This window comes from Balearica regulorum, chromosome 2 (assembly GCF_011004875.1).
Source record: "Balearica regulorum gibbericeps isolate bBalReg1 chromosome 2, bBalReg1.pri, whole genome shotgun sequence".
NCBI lineage: Eukaryota > Metazoa > Chordata > Aves > Gruiformes > Gruidae > Balearica > Balearica regulorum.
This window is the reverse complement of record NC_046185.1, coordinates 146711624-146733052: the sequence shown is the minus strand read 5'-3', so window position 1 is coordinate 146733052 and position 21429 is coordinate 146711624. Positions and strand designations below refer to the sequence as shown.

Below are 21429 nucleotides of genomic sequence, written 5' to 3'. Positions count from 1 at the left end.
CTCAAAACTAGCTTTCTTCCTCTACAATGAAGCAGATTCAATGGATATCAGCAATTTGTAAATTGAAAGCTCACCATGAAATCAAAGAATAATTTCCTTCTAAAGGCAAAATCCAAACATTAGACTAACAAATAAGAATTTTACATTAATTTGAGCACATATACTGAGAAGTTTTAGACAGGTGTTGCAATCCAGTGTCCCATGTCAGAAGAGCCTGACATTGACCTATTTATGAAAACAGGTGAAAAACATCATAAAACATTAAAGTACTTTGAAGAGGGGAAAAAAAAGAAAAAGAAAAAGATCAAAACCCCCAGGTAACTGGACATACATTCTGGCTGAATACAAATGTATATCTTGTGTAACTAAATCAGCTCTGGCAGCTTTCTCTGCCTAAATTCCCTTCTCTCTCTCACTTCAGGGTCAGGTTTGTACTGAATATTTCTGTTACGAGAGTTTGAAATTTTCTCAAGTGTCTGAGCAGAAGGAACTAAATTCTCCACTAAACATAAAGCTTTGCATGATGCATGGCTGAGGATTCAAAGAAAACACTGGCTTATTTTAAAAATAAAAAAGTTGGCCCACGCACCCAAACACTAGGATGTTTTAGTTGTTTTCTCTCTGATCTGAAAAGCCAGAATGGAATTCTAATGAGAAAAGATTTCTCTGCTGAGATTTTCAAAGCTTCTTGTTTATGGGTGCATGGAAGCAAAGTTGTTCAAAGGATTGCAGTACTTTCACCTATGGTCTTTGCCATAAACAGTAGGTAAGGAGGAATACAAATATAGGAGGAGAAGGGGAAAGAAAAAGTTTACCACCAGGCAAAGCAAGCTTTATTATATTTTAAAGAAAATTTATGTTCAGCTTAATTCAGTGAATCAATTTCCTATTAATAGTACTATGGCATTTTGATTTTGCTTTCTTTTAAAAACTACATACATTTTTAATACCACTTCACGTATAAGTTATGTTTCACTTATTTTCATTTATTTATCACTATTGTTTTTTCAGATGGTGCCCTGGGATGCCAAAATCAGTATGTATGATTCTGTATGGATTATTCTGTATAATAGTCATAGGTATCTTTCTTACCTTTTTATTAAGGCAAAATTTCAGGCATTTTTTTTCTAGACTGCAAATAACCTCATTCATGGTCAAAGTCAATTATTAAAAAGCACGAGAGATGACCACTCTAAACTCCATTCAGATCATGTAGGATAGTCTGTCACTAAAGTTGTATAAAGAATTATTGTACAAGAAGGCGAAAAAAAATTAAAACATAATTAATTCAGAAATTAATTAATTTAATATTAAGAACAATCTTTCTCTGGCTGGGATGTGACTCCACTATTTTTCATATTTTTCAATTAAATCTGCAAAATAAAAAGTTATCAGATTTGGAATTTAAATTACTTTTACTATCAAAACATAACTTACCAACTCACAACCCACTGATAAGAGTCTTTTATATCTTCTTATTTTCTGTCTCTGACAATATTTCCAAGGCCTCTCACATTTCCAATAAAGCCACAGTTGCTTCTTGACCTTCACTTCCATAGAAACTAGTGAGAGCTGAGGGAAATGAGCCTTGCAGGATAGGGTCCCAGAAGCTCAAATCGTAATAAATAAAATTATCTGTAGTATTTTACTGATATAGAAGCTTATAACTAATTAATTTTTAAAAGGAAATGGTGAAAAGATTCTCCTTTGCCAGTTGAAAATGCTCATTTAACATGAGCTTTGTAAATCACAGCAGCCTGGCTCCCTCTTCCCTCTTCACCCTCTCCACTTGAGTGCATTGTTTCTGCAAAGAGGTAATTATTTTATTGTGTTGACTGTAAACCATGATCCAGGAATACCATTCAGCAGCTTCCAAAAGGACAGTCTGTGAGGTGCAGGCTATCCCAAAATATCTGAAAGATCCAAAATTGCGCTAACATTCTTCCCCACCACTACATGCCATCTGATGGGAAGTAGCTAAGCATTCAATTTTTTTCCCATGCACTTTAATGTTTTCTCATTTCCATTCCTTTCTGTTAATTTCAAACCTGTTATTCAAGTATTAATTATTTTCAATTATCTTCTAGTTTTTCTGTGCATGGTCTGTTCCTATGCTTATGTAATTACTGTGGCTAGCATATCCATAATATTGTATAAGATTTTACTTTAACCTAATAAGTCTCAGTGGGAAATAGAGACATGGGCTTCAGTTCCCCTAAACGACTCTGGCCATATGCCTAGCTCAGCAATTCTGCAGCTACAAACACAGTACATGAATAAGTGTCGTAAATCAAGTCATTTTGTTGAGAAGAAACCCCTGACCCTTTCCAGTTTGTATGCTACTCTTCTCCTTGAGTTTGGCCACAGTAAGATTGTGTTTGCTGTGTTTAGCTTTATTACAACAGACACAATAACAGTATGAAATCTGTGCTGAAAAAAAACCCCAACAATTTAGACATGACATGCTTTCTCTATCCTGAATGCCCCAGGCTTGGGTCAGACAGGAAATGATATTTTTGAGAATCTGGCAAAATGTATTTTGTTTGTTTGTTCTACAAAGGTAAAGAATCAATAACAACAAGAATGAAAAAGGTCAGACCAGGCTCCTTCATGTCATCATGCCAGCAGGAAGGTCAGCATACCAAAAGTCTCAAGAAAATTAAGCAAACAGATCTCAACTTGTGGAGTAGAAGGCAAAAAAGTCATATACAAAGCTGAAGTGAAAGGTGCTAAAGACAATGCAATAATTCCCTCTTGGCTTTGGTTTGAGCTCAAATATTGTAGAGACAGGAGAATCACGGGGAAGGTGGCAGGTTATTTTGGGGGTTTATTTGTTTCAGTTTTTTACAGACATGCACTTGCACATAGGCACATACATACAGTTAACAAGCAAATATAGTACAGGGCTCTGATCCTGTTGAAGAGCAAAAAGATAAGCATAAACCCATTCCCATGGGATACACGCACCTAAACTTTAATGAAAACCGTGCTGTGCCTAGCATATACTACTGGAGATGCTGTAAGTGAATGTTTCCTGATTATGCAAAGATTGTACCTTATTACAGTGCAAAAAGATCCACCATACAAGTGGCAGCTCTATAAAGGATTAGCATCTTGTGTTTCCAACTTTTCTAATTCAATCTTTAAAAAAAATGTATTTGTATGTTGAGCTTCAACTGTGTAATTCAAACTTCTATGAGAAAAGCCTCCTGTGATTTCTCCATCTTCATAAATAATAATTTTCTGTGAAATACACAGGAATATTACTATGCTGAAGCTGTAGGTATGTAAAAGTAGGTGGAGCACATGGTGCAACTGGTTTCCCAACAGAGCTTCTTGATGAAGCAGTGTTATAAAACAAATAGTTGCTATATCATAATAAACCCAAGTTACTTTCTGAACTATTTCACTGCAAAGGTATTTTAATGCAAGAGTGGTTATAAAACACTATTAACATTCAGATTTATAGGGTCATAGGCTAAACCCAATGTAAATTTCAGCAATTGTAATATTGTAAGAGATTTAAGATCCTTCAAATGACAGCTTTCCAACTCTCTATTGAAACAATTTCCATCCTTGCAATGACAACTCTGTGGACTATTTCCAGTTATGTTTATATAATGTCTATTTTCATGTTATTATAAAATATGTGGGCTTAAGAGTAAGCAGAAATATTTTTACATTATATGAAGATACATTGATACCATCTTTATGAACTTACCAGAGAGTTTTCTTCTTCCTTAAAAAAATAAATCTTGCTAGTTTTATTTGCTGAATATCTTCATGAATCTGACTGTGAAATGAAGTATCTAAATTGTTCTAGCCCCAAAATGGGACAGAGTCCCAGAAATGTGGTTTAACTAGACCCTATCATATGAATTAATACATTTTAGCACAACTTGGCAATAAATTGCAAGAGCAATCAGCATCGTCTTTGTTATTCAAGATGATAGGGGAATGTTGACCTCCCATCTCCTACCAGGGCATCCTTATCCATCTACCCTTGTCCTTGGGAGAATAATCACATGCATAGCAATGGGGACAATGAAACACTTAGAAAAAGTGCAAAGGAATCACTAGTGTTCATGTGCCTGGAAGAACTTTTAAGGGTACATTTTTGCCTTAGAGTTTTATTAAAGTGCAATTCTGAAGTAGGTGCCAAGTTGTATCCAGTTCCCATTCTTTGGTTTACGCCACAGAGCAACTTCTGAATGCAAAACTTGCATTTTTCAGATGAAACTAGATCAAAAGATGGTCTCCAGCGGTGCATTTTCCACTGATAATGGGCATTCAGATCACGGCAGGAGATTAAAGCTTGCCCAAATAACTTCCCTGAAACCCATTTAGTGAAGATATGAGGCGACAGCAATGATCACCTCACTCAAGAAATCCACTTATATTGTGTCACACTGTTTCCTACCCAGTTTTTATCTTTTTTTTTTTTTTTTTTTTTTTTTTTTAGGTACACTCTGTTCCTATTTTAGCCTATGTGCACAAAACAGATGAATTGAATAGAGTAACTTATGAAGGAATCAAAACTTTTCTTTACTGGCCTTAACACTTTAACTGAACTGGGAAAAGGAATAGTGGCAATGGTTCATTTGTGGTCTCAACTCATTTTTATGGCAAGAATCTTTATGATAAAAGAGGGTGACCACAGGCTTCACTTGATATGATCTGACAAAATTTATATAAAATGATTATATACAGCATCAGACTCATTAATTTACCAATGAATTAAAGAAGGAAAGTTCTTACTCAAAACCAAATAAATTAAAGAAATAAATAATCAAGGATTTCTTGGATTTATCTGCAATAATTTAGAGTGAGAACACCATACTAATACAAGACTTTTGTATGAGTTGAAAATGGTATTGATGTTGTAAGAGTGAAAACAATGTATTCATAACTGATTTTATGAACAGTGACATTATTACGAAAGCAGTTAAACTGTGATGTATTTAAAAACAAGCAAGAACATCCTACATCTCCTTTAGCACGTTGCTAGAAATGTCCCTCTTGAACTTACCTGTGGTGCAGTTGTTGAACTCTATGTCATCTATTGCTGCTCCACCTCCTAGGTCTCTCGTACGAATGCCTTCAAAGATAACTTCAAAATTCCTCAGTTTCCCCAAGTGTAACTCGACTTGGTTCCACTCATCACCATGATTTCCTGATTCACTCCATATTTTCGTAATCCCATAATCAGTCTGAAATTTGAATAAAATATATATAATAAATACATGTAAGTATGGATTATTAAATACCGCTTCTTGAAAAAAAACCCAAATGAAACCAAAAAAACAAACTGAGAGAAGACTACAAGATGCCCCTTCAGTTTTGTCAAGGAATGGTAAACATATGCTTTGCTCAGATAATAGGAAAAATAGCGAAATGAGATGATTACCATACAAATCACATAAACATCTGTAGTAGATGGAGTCTTGGTACAGAAATTACTATGTGTATCATTGAACTCCAAAACAGCCCATGTTGGTAGAGTTGTACTTAACTTTATATAATACTGAGATTTGTTCTTTTTCTTTAGTGTATATTGTGGGATGAAAGATTAGTCTACCATTTTAAAATCAGGGTATCAGATAGGTATATCTTTATAAAATTGTGACAATGTAATACAAGGGAAGAAAAACTAACAAATATAAGATAATCATATGTTTAGTATGGTTTATTTGAAGGTAAATAAGAGTATTCTAACTTTCAAATATGCTAATATATTTTAAAGCTTTTCTTTAAATGTCCAATCATATCACCTAATTGGCAAGTCAGCAGCAAAAAACATGCTTTATTTTTTAATAGTAGCATTAGAATGCAGATGCACCAATTTAAATTGCTGTGAATGGATGATACGAATATATGATAGGACCAAAAGTAAATATTTGCAAAAGTTTTGTATACGTCCAAATTTATTTTTCTTTATGACTGTGTGACTAATCATCCAAACTGTAAATGAGAAATTTTTTGCTAGTCTTTTCTTATCAAAATCCATTAGTACTCCAGCTAGGGTTAATAAAAACATTGTGTGATGCATCAAACAGCTAAATGTAATGCATAACAAAGGTTCTAAGACAGTCATACCTGAACAAGTAAAATCTAAGGAAAATCGAGACAACAGTAAAAATAGGCAGGGAAACAAATTAATTACATTTCTTTATACGTGGTGAACATGTTAGATCAGATTCATGTTAATAAGGTTGTCTTACGCATATTTATGACGAGAAAATGAATGTTGGTGCTTTAGATATTATATTCTGAATAGGAAAGTGCAGATGAGCATGCACAAAAATATTATATTAGTTGTTTCTGAATCAGGGAACTCACAGAATTGTTGATATCTTTTAGAAGGAGCTTTTCTCAGACCTACGAAAATATAGAGATACTGAAGTGTGACTCGATAATGGTGTTCTGGAAAATCATCATTCACTGTAAAGGAGTTAGTTGAAAACAATGGCAACTTTACTTTAAATTCCTAAATAGGAAGGAAAACACAGGGAAGGATCTCCATAACTGCATGTAAAGTCATAGATATTCAGCTGAACATCTCTATTGCTGCATGCTACTAACGGTGTTGGACTAGTGGTGATAGCAGCCCTTTATAAGTCATGATGACTGAGCACAGAAGCACCTACATGGGCAAGTTTAGGTACTGCTTCCTCAGTTGTGGCTCATTGATTTAAAGCCAATGACACAGTCCATTAAAAAGAAAATAATATAACAGGACCTCACTGGTGCATTGCACCGCTAATTCCATAGTTGATGACAACTGGTTATGACTTTCTTAATGTATTTCTCCCAGTAAGACTCCTGACTCTATGTGCCATCACATCAGAGACACATTCATTTAATAGAATCATAGAATATCTCAAGTTGGAAGGGAGCCATGAGGATTATCGAATCCAATTCTCTGCTCCTTGCAGGACTACCTAAAACTAAATCATATGACTAAGAATGTCATCCAGATGCTCCTTGAACTCTGACAGGCTTGGTGCCGTGACCACTTCACTGGGGAGGCTGTTCCAGTGACCAACCACCCTCCCAGTGAGGAAGCCTCTTTCAATGCAATTAAGGGGGACTGGAATCAGAATGAGAGTGAGACCCTGTGTAAAATTTCCACTTACATTTCAGCCTAGAAAGACAGCGTAGAGGACTCTATATTAACACTATCTCAAAAGAGTAGATATGGTAATTGAAGCAGATATTAACAGTAGTAAACCAGTTTGGCAAATCTATCTTAACTTGACTTATATTATTCCTGTTCATCAAATATGTAGTCAACAATTTAACTTCATTATTTCAGTAACTCAACAATATCTGTTCCATTGATTCTGATATTTTTGAGAAACCTCCAAAAGAGTATTACATATTATTGAGGTAACTTGTTTAGTCTGCAAACATCTTCCATCTATCCATGATGTGAATAAAATTGATTGTTATGATGACTTACATTTGGCTTTAAGGTCTCCAACATGGAATACAAAAACAAAATTTCGAAAAGAAGCACTTTTTACATTTAATCAATTTGTTGTATATGTAACCTCTTTTGTCTGCCCTTGAGCATTCTTTGGAATGGGAAAATTTCCAAAACATTGTTTGTAAGAAATTACTGATTAATTTTACAAAAGTAGCTCAGTGCTGTGTATTAGTGGTGAATTTAGGAGACTAAAAATGAAGTGCATAATAATAATTATATATGATAAGGGAATTCCTTTATACTTTCATGCATTTAAGCAGGATAGAAAAATTCCAAACTTGTATCTATCCCAACAATAAGCCCCAAATCTATAAAAAAATTGTATGTGTTTAAGTCTGGATGTATAGAAGTCAGTGGAGTTTCTTAAAACATACAGAGATAAATATTTATATAAAATCTGGAAATTGTAGCACAGTTAGCCAGAATATGAACCTCACATCTGCTGTTAGCCTGATTTTGATTGATTTCACATTATATTGTATTACATGACATTCTATTCAGACTTAGCTACGTTTATCATGATTTTTGAATCAAGGATGTTGCAAGTAACAAGTAATACTGATCACATATTTCTTTAGAAACATCCACATACAAATGTTGTAGCAATCAATTTGTATATGGTATTATAGCGATAAAGTATCAAATCTTTATGCAGTTACAGGAATGGGGCATTTTTTTTTTTCCACAGTGAGACACTGAAATACTTTTTGCTAGGAAGAATTTTTTTCAGATAGAAACTTTTCAACAGAAATGGTAGTCTCCTTGCACTTCACAAATTTTTGAATATGAGTATGCAAACAAAATGCAGAAGAGAGAGACATTTCCTGTATAGGTTCAACAGTAGCAGTTCCCATACAACAGCAGCGCTTCATAAAGCATGAAAGGCTGATTTTTCACTTCCTCAGCTACAGCTCTGCATAACAAAATGAAAAGCAACCTCATCCCCTGCAGAACTGCATGAAGGCTGTTCTAATTTGGAGCGAAAAGTCCCTTCAAAAACACAAGTCCTGTACATTGTCTGCATGAAACAGCCAAGGAAGAGGTGGGAAAGGGAAAGACAGGCAGGAAGCTTGGCTCTCCTCCTCTCCCCAGGCCCAGACAGTGGAGCCGACTTGGCTAGGGGGTGGGTGTAAGCTATATGCTTCTTCTGGATACATACTTGGCATGAGAGGATCATCGTTTGTAAGCTTTGCAGATTACATTTCATGAATTATTGTTTTGTTTTCTACATTCTCCAGCCATTTAATCTGTCTGGTGCTTTGATATTTCTTTCATATCTTTGGAATGTGTTTGCTTCTAAAACGAACACAAACAAAAATTTTTTTTCCCCCCCCTTGCCTGAGGGGGAAAAAAAATCAGTCTGTGCTTTGACCTGTCCATTGCATCCAGAAATTCTTTGATCTTTTTCACTCCCATATACATGTGTTAATGCAAAAGAGAGATATGTAAAAGAGATATGACAGTCGGAAGAAGTGTGCCTCAGCATGGAAGAGGCTGGAGGCCACAGTTTCACCTTCCTTTCTGGTTTTATGAGACTATTCTTCTACTGACACATACTCATACTGAGTGTCTATATTGCTCTTCAGCCTGAGGTGGTGGCAAAAGGCCCAGCCTAACTCCATGCTCCAACACACTGATAAAAGATGGTTAAGATCTGTGGCTTTGGGGAATAGTATCTGTGCTGCCTCTGTGTGGGGGGGTTGATGATGCTGGCTGTTGATCAGGGTGAAAATCCCATTTTCCAGTTACCCCGCAGGAGTCTAGCTGCATGTGGTCCTTTAGGAAAAAAAACATATTAAAAAATGCAACCCTCTTCTGCATTGTAAGAATCATACCATAGGCTCCGCATATCCTTTGCTACACTGCTAAAGCCTTCATCTAACTCTTGCTTTATGATCTACACAGCTGTCCTGGTTTCAACAGGGACAGAGTTAATTTTCATACTAGTAGTTGGTATAGTGCTGTGATGATTCCCAGCCAATCAGCTAGCAAAACTGGACTCCCACAGTAGCATTTTTCATGAACATATGTTGGTTCATTGTCCTGGTTTCTGCAGGGATGGAGTTAATTTTCTTCCTAGCTGCTGGTATAGTGCTGTGTTTTGGATTTAGGATGAGAGTAATGTTGATAACACACTGATGTTTTTGGTTGTTGCCAAGCAGTCAAGGACTTGTCAGCTTCTTATACTGCCCTGCCAACAAGAAGGTGGGGGGCACCCAAGAAGCTGGGAGGGGACACAGCCAGGACAGCTGACCCAAAGTGGCCAAAGGGATATTGCATACTGTGTGACATCATGTTTCATATATAACTTGGGGTGGGCTGGGAGGCAGGGCAGCTCGGAGTCTTGTGGAGCATCAGTTCTGGATGCTAGCAAATGTGCTGTGCATCACTTGTTTTGTATTATTATTATTATTATTATTATTATTACTACTACTACTACTACTACTACTACTATAATCTTAATTTTCTGTCATAGTAAACTGTTTTTATCTCAACCTACGAGTTTTACCTTTTTCTTTTCAATTCTCTCTCCCATCCCACAGTTTTCTCAAAAGCCAATATGTGTATGTTTATATATCTGTCAATATTTCAGTTACAATACCTAAGATGTAATTAGCACTTAAATAAGGAGTATTTCAGGAGGCATCAGTATAGGACTGAGGTATCAAAAAAACCTCCAAGTATTATAATAATTCTTGTTGTTGGGATATCAGATTTTTTCTTCTGCAAATACATAGGGAACCACTAGAACTTCCTAGAAGGAAAAGGGGTGCAGAATGTCATCACAAGAGCAGGCAGAAGTTTCACCATGCAAACAATCACAGCAGCCATCATAGTCCAAATATTTCTGTGGATCAAAAATGAAATAGCCATGTTGCCCTGTTATACCTCCTGACAGACAAAAAGTTATGTTGGTATCAAACAAGCTAACCTGGTAACATATATCTCTACCTATAGCAGAAAGGAGAGAAATCTAGTTCGATTTATCAATGGTGTCCTCATCACAGGTTCACATTGCAATAAAATTATTTGTTCCATTCCAGAACGGTGGGAAGGGGGGGGACTCAGCAGTCTCAATAGCCCTAATGATCACCTAATCTTGTTGCAGACACAAACAGTTAAAGAGAATTATTTGTTGGTCATTCCTATAAGCTTCACAGGACAAGTGGACCACAGGCTACAATAGAAGAACACCTGCTAATTTATCATGTGTATTTCTACTTTGTACTTATTTCTTCATGGCATGTGGTCAGCTATATATTTTTGCAGACTACTGCTGGGCAACACCTCTGGAAGTTTCCTCAGAATATGGTTTTTACAACCTATTTTTTGATTCTGTACTTTGTAATTCCCTAAACTCAACTTGAGAAATCCTGAAAGTCCAATGTTATTGACAGATCAGCTAACAAAATTTCATTTCTTCCCAAAACCACACACCAAGACCAGTAAAAAGAGATGTGAAGGAGGGTGTTTACATTTAAGGCTCTGAGAAGTTATTATGAATTGCATGTCACTGCCCTCTATGGGTTGAACATAGTTGAAGGTCAAGCTGAGGTGATGAGCCATCATTAAGAAAAACTTAAAAGACATGTTTTTCCATTGTCCCGTAGCAGTGGGTCCTGGTCTTCCACTGTCCCATGGTGCTGAGAGATCAACACTCTCAGAAAATATCAGAATTACTTCTAAGAAGACCATAACCTGTTTAGATATGTACGTCTATATGCCTAGCCATATTGGAAAATTCCTATTCGCATTCAGAGGATTTTTTATGTACTTTCTGATAGTCTGAGGGGAATTATTTCTTAATGATTTCATTACATTGCAATTCAGAATCTTCTTCATGCTTGTCTTCATCTGAAGAACAATCTAAAGTGTTTATAACCTCTCTTCTGAGAACTTCAGGGGGAAAGTATATCTTACTGGGCTCAATATCCTCATTAATTCACCCGGGGGTACTAAGAATAAAGGAGAAGGAAGGATTTCTTTCTGTCTTAGAATTCCTTTTATTTTGTGGCCGAGTCTAATATTTTTCTTACGCAGCAGAGACTACCATTATTCTCAAGGCTACATTTCTAACACAGTCAGAACAATATTAGGAACTGAATCCAAAGCATGCAAGAGTAGTATGTAATTTTCCGTTACAAGATGTTGCAAAGAAACTTCTTATGAATACACTCTCTGTCAGAAGAATACACTAAGTTTTCCAGATGCAATTATAAAAGTTCTGTTATGAGAATATCTGCCTTGTTACATCTGCAGTGAAACAGGAATGAAACCCAGATTCTGTTCTTGATCTACTCCTCTCCTTCTATTCATGTTCCGAGCTGTGTTCAGAATATTTCCCTGGTTCATTTGCATCTGATATTTATTTCAGCAGAGCCACAGGAAATGAAGCTGAGCTTACCAAATGGATGGAGGCAATAAAAACATTTGCTAAATATTCCTGGACTCTTCAAACCAAACATACTTGAGGGCTTTTTAATCAGAGACAAAATATTTTCAAATGATTCATCAAAAAACATTAAGTGTTTATTATTAATACCATACAGAGACTTTCAAGATTCACTGTATCAAAAGGCTTCTCTTTCTGCAGCACCCTTCAGACTTTTGAGAGAAGTCAAACTCTTTTTACATAGTTTTTTTTTAAACTGTTAGGAAAAAGCTTTTCTCCCCTCTTGTCAGGTTCCTTTGAAAACAGTACCTTCCTGGCAAAGCTGTTACCATCCAGAATTTTTAAAACAGGACATCATAGAATCATAGGATCATAGAATGGTTTGGGTTGGAAGGGACCTCAAAGATCATCTAGTTCTAACCCCCATGCTGTGGGCAGGAGCACCCTCCACTAGACCACGTTGCCCAAAGCCTCATCTCATATGTGTTATGCAAAGCACAGAAACATACTATAGAATGAGCATAATGTGACTTTAACTGTTGCTGTTCATTTCTCTAGCTCTTGGTGCATGGTAATCCATTTGTTTTACAAGAGCATTTCAGGAGGGCAGTTTACATTTCAGGCTATTTCTTCTTCGTTTAGAATCAAGTGTATTTTCATGTTGAAGTTAACTAATAAACCTGGGTTTAATGAAGTTTTATTTTCCTTGATGTAATATGTTCATTAAAGCCTTTTCATAGCTGACCAAGGAGTTTAATGAAGTATCCCATGATGAGGTATGTTCCTTTCCTGCTTTCTCCTTTTACTCAACACAGAGTGCGGTCCTGTACTTTTACATGTATGTCAAAGAAACCGGAGGTAGAGGAAGAAAAATCACAGCTTTTCCGAATTTGCCCACAGAACAGTGAATATCTTTGATGACATTTCTAATATCACCTATCTACTTATTTAAATTTCATTGCCTGAGAGTGAGTCCTAATTGCAGAAGGTTCTGAGCACCTTCTTTATAAATTTGGGCTGTTGCTACCTCAACACTGCTGTACACAGAATACTTGCTTATTGTTAAAAATCTCAATTACTAGAACTAAGTCTTTCATAAGTAGCTTGAAAAAAAAAAAAAAAAAGAGCACAGTAAAATGCAATAAAACTGAAGACTGATGCTGTATAGCAGAATCTCTTATCTTAAAAGAAAAAGATGTGAATTATTCTGTCTTCTTCACCTAAAGTTATTTTCAAAGCACATGACAGATTCTATCTCTTTTTCATTTTGCACTGATTTTCTCTTAAAACTTAACTTCCTAAAAGAATATTGCTTAGATTATTTGAAAACAGTAACTTAACCCTACAGAGTTTGACCTTATATTTCATTCAAGCAAAAAAAAAAAGCTCTACATCAGATAAATCCACATACAGTATAAAATTATTGAATTTTTTAAAATGGGTCAAAGAAAGAACTGAATTCAATATTTGTTCACCCAAGATTTGAATTTTCAGTTCACTTTCTCTTTCCTTTCCTCTTTCCTCTTTTGTTTTTTTCCTGTTTCCTTCTTTTCTTCTTTTCTCTCTTCTCTTTTTTCTTCATGGTAACATGAAGACAAATGAGAGCAGACAATAAGGTCATGAAGATATGAGTTATGAGTGAGCATGTGTGTCCTCTGGCATACTGTCAATCACCAGGCTGATAACAATTCAATACAAACAGTTCAGCAGCACTTTACAACAGCGCTAATTACAATAACTCATCTCAGCTTTGACAAGCTACTTTGTTTTAGAGAAAGACACATGCTCTGTATGGAAAGCATAAGGTTGGTAAGTGTATGCAAACAAACCAAATAAAACATTTGTACATGTTGTTAATCAGGTAGGAAAATCTGGGCGCAGCAGTAGTTATTTACTACTCTGCCTTTAGCTACTTTGAAAATTTGTTTCTCCTATTAAATAACCCACAGAGACTTCTGGATGCGATTATCATTACACTTAGAAAATTACTGCTAATTATCTGAATGTTGAAGCTCTACATTAAATATATAATTCCAAAATTATTAAGTCCACCTAGAATAGCTCTGAGATAGACAAATAGAAACAATTTCAATGTAGGGAGAGATTTTAAACTTGAAATTTAAACTTTCCATCACTAAGCTACAGAATGCTGAGGGATGCATGTTACGGGATTGTGAAATATTCAGCAAATGGAGGCAGCAAAAAAAGAAGAAGAAAACAACAGCAATAAAAAGGCAGATAACAGAACTGCAACAGTCTACAGAGTAATGGTCCCAAAACATAAGAAAATGTTAGTGATGAGTAATGAAACGGGGTGAATTTTACTTTAGGGATGTGCTGCTGAAAGTGATGAGCTTCCTCAAGTTCCAGCGACTTCAATGAAGATTCATGATTCTCAGCACTGAAGAGAATACATTAAAAATAAGTTTCTTTCTAGTTTTTCAGAGTTCTATTTTGACAGGAACCAGAAATGCTGTTTAGTATGTCTCTGCCTTCTATAAAAAACTTGAAAAAGAAACATCAAGCTGATCAAATGGTATCTTTAAGAAATTATTTGATGCAGGCAAAATGTATACTGCATAAGTACATTAGTATGCATGAAAAATTGGCTTCACTTTTAGGGATAACTTACAAAATCGGATAATTGCATTTTCACAGTGCATTATAGAAAGAAGGAAAACAGCAAGATGAAACACAGATATTTCAGCCTTCAAGCCTTTTATTAGACAGTCTGCATGTATTAGTCTCAGCAGGTTTTCATAATAAGAGTTAATGACAAAGCCCATCCATCCATCTCTTTCATTTCCTCCTTTGTGCAAAACATTAAGATGATTTTCACTCTCTGAAATATCTTTTCTCCAATTTTCATTTCCAAAATTAACATCACTGTAATAAAGGAATATGCATTTCAGCAAGGAACATGTATTCTAATTAATAAATTTGATAAATAAACTTATACCACTGATGAAATTCCTTTTTAAAAATGCACCAGTTTTGGAATTCTGGAATTTCATAGTGAATTCCTTTAGAACATCAGAAGGCATTAACAGCTCACCCTGTCATGAGTGCTAGCACTTGCAATATTTCTAGGAGCTAAATGGTAGACTTCTGGTTCCTAATTGCTCTAAGTGCTGAGTTGAGAAAAGCCAGTTTCAAAAACACTTTGATAAAAAGTGACTGGTAATTCATCTCGAGGCAGGATTTTCTTTCAAGAAGGCAGGCATTTCAAGGAACAACAATTAAGTTGCTCATTAGCAAAGATGAAGTTATACTTTTTAAATTCTTATTTTGGAAAAGAATACTAGGAAGGCAAGAATAATTTATTTATTTTCTTTGAATTATTCTGTATCACCTTCTTAAAACTTTGATTTATCCTGTCACAACTATTAAATCTACTATATTTCATTATAGCCAACTTTCATTTATAACCAAGCAAACTCTTCTGTTTCTTGTTTGTACTTTTCTACATTCCCACGATGCCCTTTCCAGCAAATACAAGGCTCTTAAAATATATCTTCATTCTGTGTGTGTGTGTGTGTATATGTATTCTTACCAATTAGAACAGAGAAATGAAACAACTCCTCTTTGTAAAAGATGATTCATTAGGCACTTTGTATTACTTTGTCTTATCTTCATTTCCTAGCCCTCCCATTCCTCCTTTCTCCTCAAATGCAAAATTTCTTCTTCATTTGCTGGCATAATCCACCTTCATTTGATTTTGGTTTTTAGGTAGCTTAAGGGATACAATTATGATTGCTTGGATTTCATTGTTTCCCTTCAGTTCTACTGCTAAGACTGAGTAACAATAAACATCAAAGCCATTTTATAAGACCATTAGCATTTCAAGCAACTTAGTTCCATTTTGTCTCAAACCTCATCACACCTTTGTTTTAATCATCTTCTACAGGTCTCCTCAGATTGTTCCCATCTTAGACTTGAGGCAACTGTAATTCTCTGGAAAACCAAAGCTTGAAAGAGAAGTAATCACAGTTACAAAGACTCTAGGAAGATTCTGAACAACTGTTACAATCCTCCACAGTGCCAAAAGTAAGGACAGTGTGCTAAACATTGTGCAAAGCTAGATTTCTTGGATTATAAGATAAAAGTCAAAACCTTTACTTATACTGACTGCCTAAACAAATGCAGAACATATAGTAAGAGATGCAACAAAACAGCTTATGTATCAAGATCATAAAAAGACATATACAGAAATGAGAGAACCTCAAATCTGTGATGTTTTTCCTCCTACAGAGAATACTCTGAAAACCGCATTTGAATAGGTGAGGCAAAATCACGTATCAAATTTCAGCTTTTTATTAAACAGCTTTAACTTTTTAACTCATCTTCTACATTTTTTTCGCCATTAATATTCTCCTTTATCAGCTGGATTGTGGAATGAGAGAAAGAATATGAACTTGTTGTCCAAATAGGAGGTGCATGCCCCTAATAACTCTAGAACCAGTCATGACACCCAGGTTGCATCCTGACCTCGGAGCACCCACTGGGGAGGGGGCTGGCTCGGCACAGCCCCCTGAGCACCTTGGAAGGTCTGTTCATGCGACCAGCCACAGTGAAACTGGGACATGAGTAAACCTTGCATCTCAGGACCACAGATCACACCAGATACCATCAATGTGTATTTGTCTTTTAGGAGGATGTTGGAGCACCTTTCTTTTCATGTATGTCTGTGCCCATCTATTTATGTACACTGTCTGAAAAAAGTCAGATGACGCAGAGTTGTTTGGCACTTTCATTGCCTTTACTGAATGTTGACTGAAACTTTCAGCAGGGACAGAAAGTATTGCTGAGCTGCATCAAAAATCTGACTTTGTCAGTTTTCTCTGTGGCCGCTGAAACAGAAAAAAAAATACATCTCTCTATCCTAAAAATGAAAGAAATTTATCTGGTCTAGATGTTCTCACATTGAATCAGTGTTTAATACAAACTGAATGGAAAAAATTGATAAATTGCTTGACTCAGATAAGTATCTACTAGTTCGGATACTTATCCAATATTTAATTGAATTTCAAATTTTCAGGCAGTGGGACCAAATTTCTCTTATTCTTTGGTAAATCTTATCTCGGAACAATTTATCACTGTGTGTGGCCAGTCCTGGGCAAAGACGTGCTTGGAAGTGGAGCACCTTACCCTAGTCAACCACTTGGATCAAAGTACTGTTTCAGTGACACAGTGGGTAGGTAGAAGCTGTGCTGGTGGGACTAACTTTTCTTCTCTGAAACTTTGATGGTTAGTGGCTAAGGTCAGGAGCATTTTTCTATTCACAGTGTCACAGTGTTTACAAAATCAGTTCTGCAAGGTGAGAATCATAGAATCAGTCTGTGTGAAAGTCCTCTCAGCTCTTAAAAATGTGAAGATTTGTTCATGAAGGATTAAAGCATTATCATTACAGCTGCCTTGAAAAGTAAAAGCCCCAAGGCAAAGCCAATTCAGCTGAACAAAACATCTGGAATTTTTCAGAGATTTTGTTTGTTTTAACCAATATTTCAATTTAGCAATTTACCTCTAATACCACTTTGATTCTGTATATAAAACTGAATGTAAGGAGTTGGGAAATATATCTTTACAGGGATTCTGCTGCCACAAAAATAGAATTATTGGAAAAATAAAAAGGAAAGCAAGTACATACATACTTTTTTTAAAGTAAGATTCTTTCAGGGCAGTACGACAAAATCATAAGACTAGTAATAATTCCTAAGACTAGCAATAGTAATTCTTAATTCTTGTACAATGATGTTAAAACTTTCAAGGTTTTACTAAATATTTCATCTGTCACTTCTTCAAAGTGACAAGTCTGCAGGACAAGCATTGACATGAATATTCCCTACTAATCATCAAAGAGCATCTTATAATTTTTCAGACGTATAAGAGAGTGATTAGTGTCAGTCAGCTGTCATTCCTACTTTGATATAGTGGGAGTTTCAGTGGGGTATAACTGTACTTCTTCCTTTGTGACATTTTATTTTACAGCCTGTTTGTATTCTATCAGAATATTCTTTTCAATTGGATTGTAGCTTTTGGGCTTGTAGAAATATAAAACATATCCTCTGGGATATTAGTTGAACTGGACAGGTTCAGGGGAATCAAAACACTAAGGCTGAAAAAAATAGTAACCTCTTTATAATAAATAGTCAAAGCTCAATTAAGTATTTTTAAGCCTGACTGAATTGATCCTCAGCGAAGAGACGTCTTTAAAAGGAATATTCAAGTCCTGTGTCTATAATATCTGATGGATGCAACTATTTACTTCTTAGAGAATGTCAAGGAACCAGATATCTGATTTAAATTTTTAATCTGTAGTTATGAAATATATTCTCTACAAATTGAGGGCTCTCATGACTGACAGATCTTATTATATTAAAACACCAGTGAGATTCCCTCTCTTTCCCTACTTCTCTCTTCAATGGGCACCACTTTATATGTTCAAGGACATATGAAGTTATAAATATACAAATATATCTAGTATGGTAGGGATGTAGAAGATAAAAGTTTGCAAACAGATTAATGAGATCTTGATGTTTGTATGGCCAGCATAGATATGAAATATCTATGTAAGTATCCAAAAGTACTTACTGAAATGTCCAAAATTCAAATATTTATTCAGTGACATTCCTGAATGTACCTAATATTGCTTACTGAATATTAATATATAGTTATACATGTCTACAGAAAGCAATAGTCACCTTTCTTCTTATAGATGCTTACTTTTAGAATGAGATAAATCATACTCAAGACTGCCTTTGACATAGTGAGTAATACCCCACCACCAACAAAGGGAGGCTAGGGTGTCTGCTGCAGTGACTGCACTGGTATCTATGACTTTAAGTTACAGAAATCCCACCCATATTGGGACAAATTACAATTTAACAGCAGCTCCTGTGATCTCTTAGGAAAGAAATCTACATGCTGGAGAAAGTGCAGAGATCTAAGTCTTTCCTGTGGTAACATAGAAATAAATTGCCTACATAAAGGCAAAATGATAGGTCTGAAAATAAGCATAAGAACAAGCATTGGCCACACTTCAAATATGTAAAAGAGAATTTGTAATAACTTTCAACCTGTCAAAAAAATACAAATAAACACAGGAAATTTACAACAGGAAATTCAGTGGCATTTTTTTCTCTTCCATTAATTTTTTGGTTTTCAATGAAAATCCCTCCAATATCCTTCCATTTCTTCCCAGTGCAGCAACTGTTACATAATCAACTTCTGGTTTATAGTTTCAATAGTTGTGATAACCTCGACTTCCCATTTCCACTTCAGTTTTTCTCTAGATGTCATAGACAGTGCAGAAGTTCTGTCCGTGTTTTCTAAATGGATTTATTCCCTATAGCCAATAAGCACAAAGCTAATTATCAGAATATAAATATTTTTGTGTGAACTAAGGAAACATTGGAACATTAAAAAAGGCAAATCAAAGGAAAAATATAACCACTGAGCGCCAAAACAACTGAAAATAAGAGAACTCCAAAGGAGTTGTGGAAGAACATACCTTCCCTACTTCTCCTACAGCAGAAATTAAGTCTGATTATGTCTGTGTGGAAAAGGATATTTTAAGATGAAGTTTAAGAAGTTTCTATAGCAATGGCACCCTATATGTGCCATTGTAAGATTTGTAGCTATTAAATTGGCATACTCAGGTATGCTTTAGGGTATTTTAGTATCATTTACCACCACGTGCTTACTTTTGTCTTGCTACATGGTCTCCTGTACCTTTCTTCCTCATATGACCACACCTTCTCTGGATATTATTTGTAAGACCATTCAAGTTCTTCAGCTGCACATAGTAAAATTTTCTGTTCAAACTGAAAAGATTGACTCTTTAAGATTGGTCTTTCCAAGACAGTTGGTCTCTTTAGAACGGTCTTACTACATCACTATTGTCAAGAGATTTAAAATCTTACCTGAAGAAACACTTCATTTCTTTGTACAAGAAATTTTGTAACAAAATTGGACTGCAGTTTGTATAGAGATTAAATTCCAGATGTACAGACTTAAACAGACTATACTCGTGACTAAGGCAAAGTGTGTAGCTAGTGAGTCAGGGGAGGATTTTCATTAATTGTTAATTCCTTTCCATAGCCCACATACTCCTAAAACAGCTAGGCTGGAAAAAAAGAATTCTCATTCTTTTAGTAACGCATCTGGTAGATAGTTAAAGGGATGGAAATCCACCTAAATAATTTTGTGACCATTAATAAACTTTTGATAACATACTCCCTCTGAACTCCCATTGAACACAATTCTGAACTGAATCACACTGTCAAAATGCTCAGAATAATGTTGTGCACAGCAGAATCCCTCAAATCTAATGAGTATTTCTATGTCATAAATAACGAGTCTTATTCTGTTTGCTGATCAATGAAATGAATTAGATGGTTCTTGTATCAAAATTTAAATACTGCCTCTTCTGGATCACATTGGAAACTCTTATTTAAATAACCTTTTCTCCCATAAAGATCAAACTAAATTAAACTATAAACCAGTAAGATACCAAGTTGTACTATTCAGTGGAAGGAGTGGAAGGCAACAGTGAGCAGCTGAGGGGAAGACTTAATAACATCTAAGTACAGGCTGCAGATTTTCATTGGGTAAATGGCAGAGTAGCTTCATCATACTGATGCTTAATAGAACAAGTAATATTCATTAGCTGCCTAAATGAGATGGTATAAATGTACAGAAAACAAGTCTAAGCAAATTATTTGAAAACTGAAAGATGCTTCATGTTTGTGCCTTGATTTATTGATTCAGTCAAATATAGATTGAGTGTCTGGTCCATTTCACTGTAATTTCAAACCACAAAACACAGTTTTCAATAAACTGGGAAGTTAGCTATATGAAATGAATGGTGTTCTACAATGGCATTAGCCTAAGATTCCACTGTGTTTTCATATGATCTTTTCACAATTGTCTCTTTTTACATTTCAATGAGAAGAGCAATTGACATCCAAAAAATGTTTATAATTATTAATCATAAAATGGCACCTGTGGTATCAAACTTTTCCCTACCATTATAATGGGAAATGCATGGCGACGTTTAATGGTTTATAGAAAAGAGATGATTTTGCAAGGAAATAAAAATAAGGTTATTTGCACTCTTTTGTTCTCCATGCTTTTAATTATTTTCCTGTTATTATGAGTATTGGAATTTAAACTAGTTTAAAATATTTCACTGTATTTTTATTCAAAGACTGTTATCCAACAAACAAAATTTTCACTAGAATGTTTTCCATTACAAGAATTTTATTTTTGCACTTGTATGATTTTGAAAGTTAAGCAAAAAAATTGTCTTAAAGTTTTCATTTATTATGAAAATCCAAAAAGCATCCACATGATTTTTTGATAGATATAGTCTCAAGGGTGGTTTGGGGGTTGTTTTTGTTTTTTGTTTTTGGGTTTGGGTTTTTTTGTTTGTTTTTTTTTTTTTAGGTTGTGGGATTTTTTAGTGTCCTCACTCTCTTCAGAAAACAAGACCCCAATTCTTCTAAGAAAATCCTTGTATTTTGAACACACCCAGTTAATCCTGGTC

The 21429-nt window shown here is 35.2% G+C and overlaps 1 protein-coding gene across 1 annotated transcript in view; it reads right to left on the bottom strand.

The window, feature by feature from the left end:
• Window positions 1-21429, bottom strand: part of MALRD1 (MAM and LDL receptor class A domain containing 1) — a 283169-nt gene that overhangs the window by 104755 nt on the left and 156985 nt on the right. The window contains exon 28 of the mRNA XM_075746327.1: window positions 5030-5210. Coding sequence (XP_075602442.1) covers window positions 5030-5210 — 181 coding nt within the window. The remainder of the gene's footprint in view (window positions 1-5029; window positions 5211-21429) is intronic.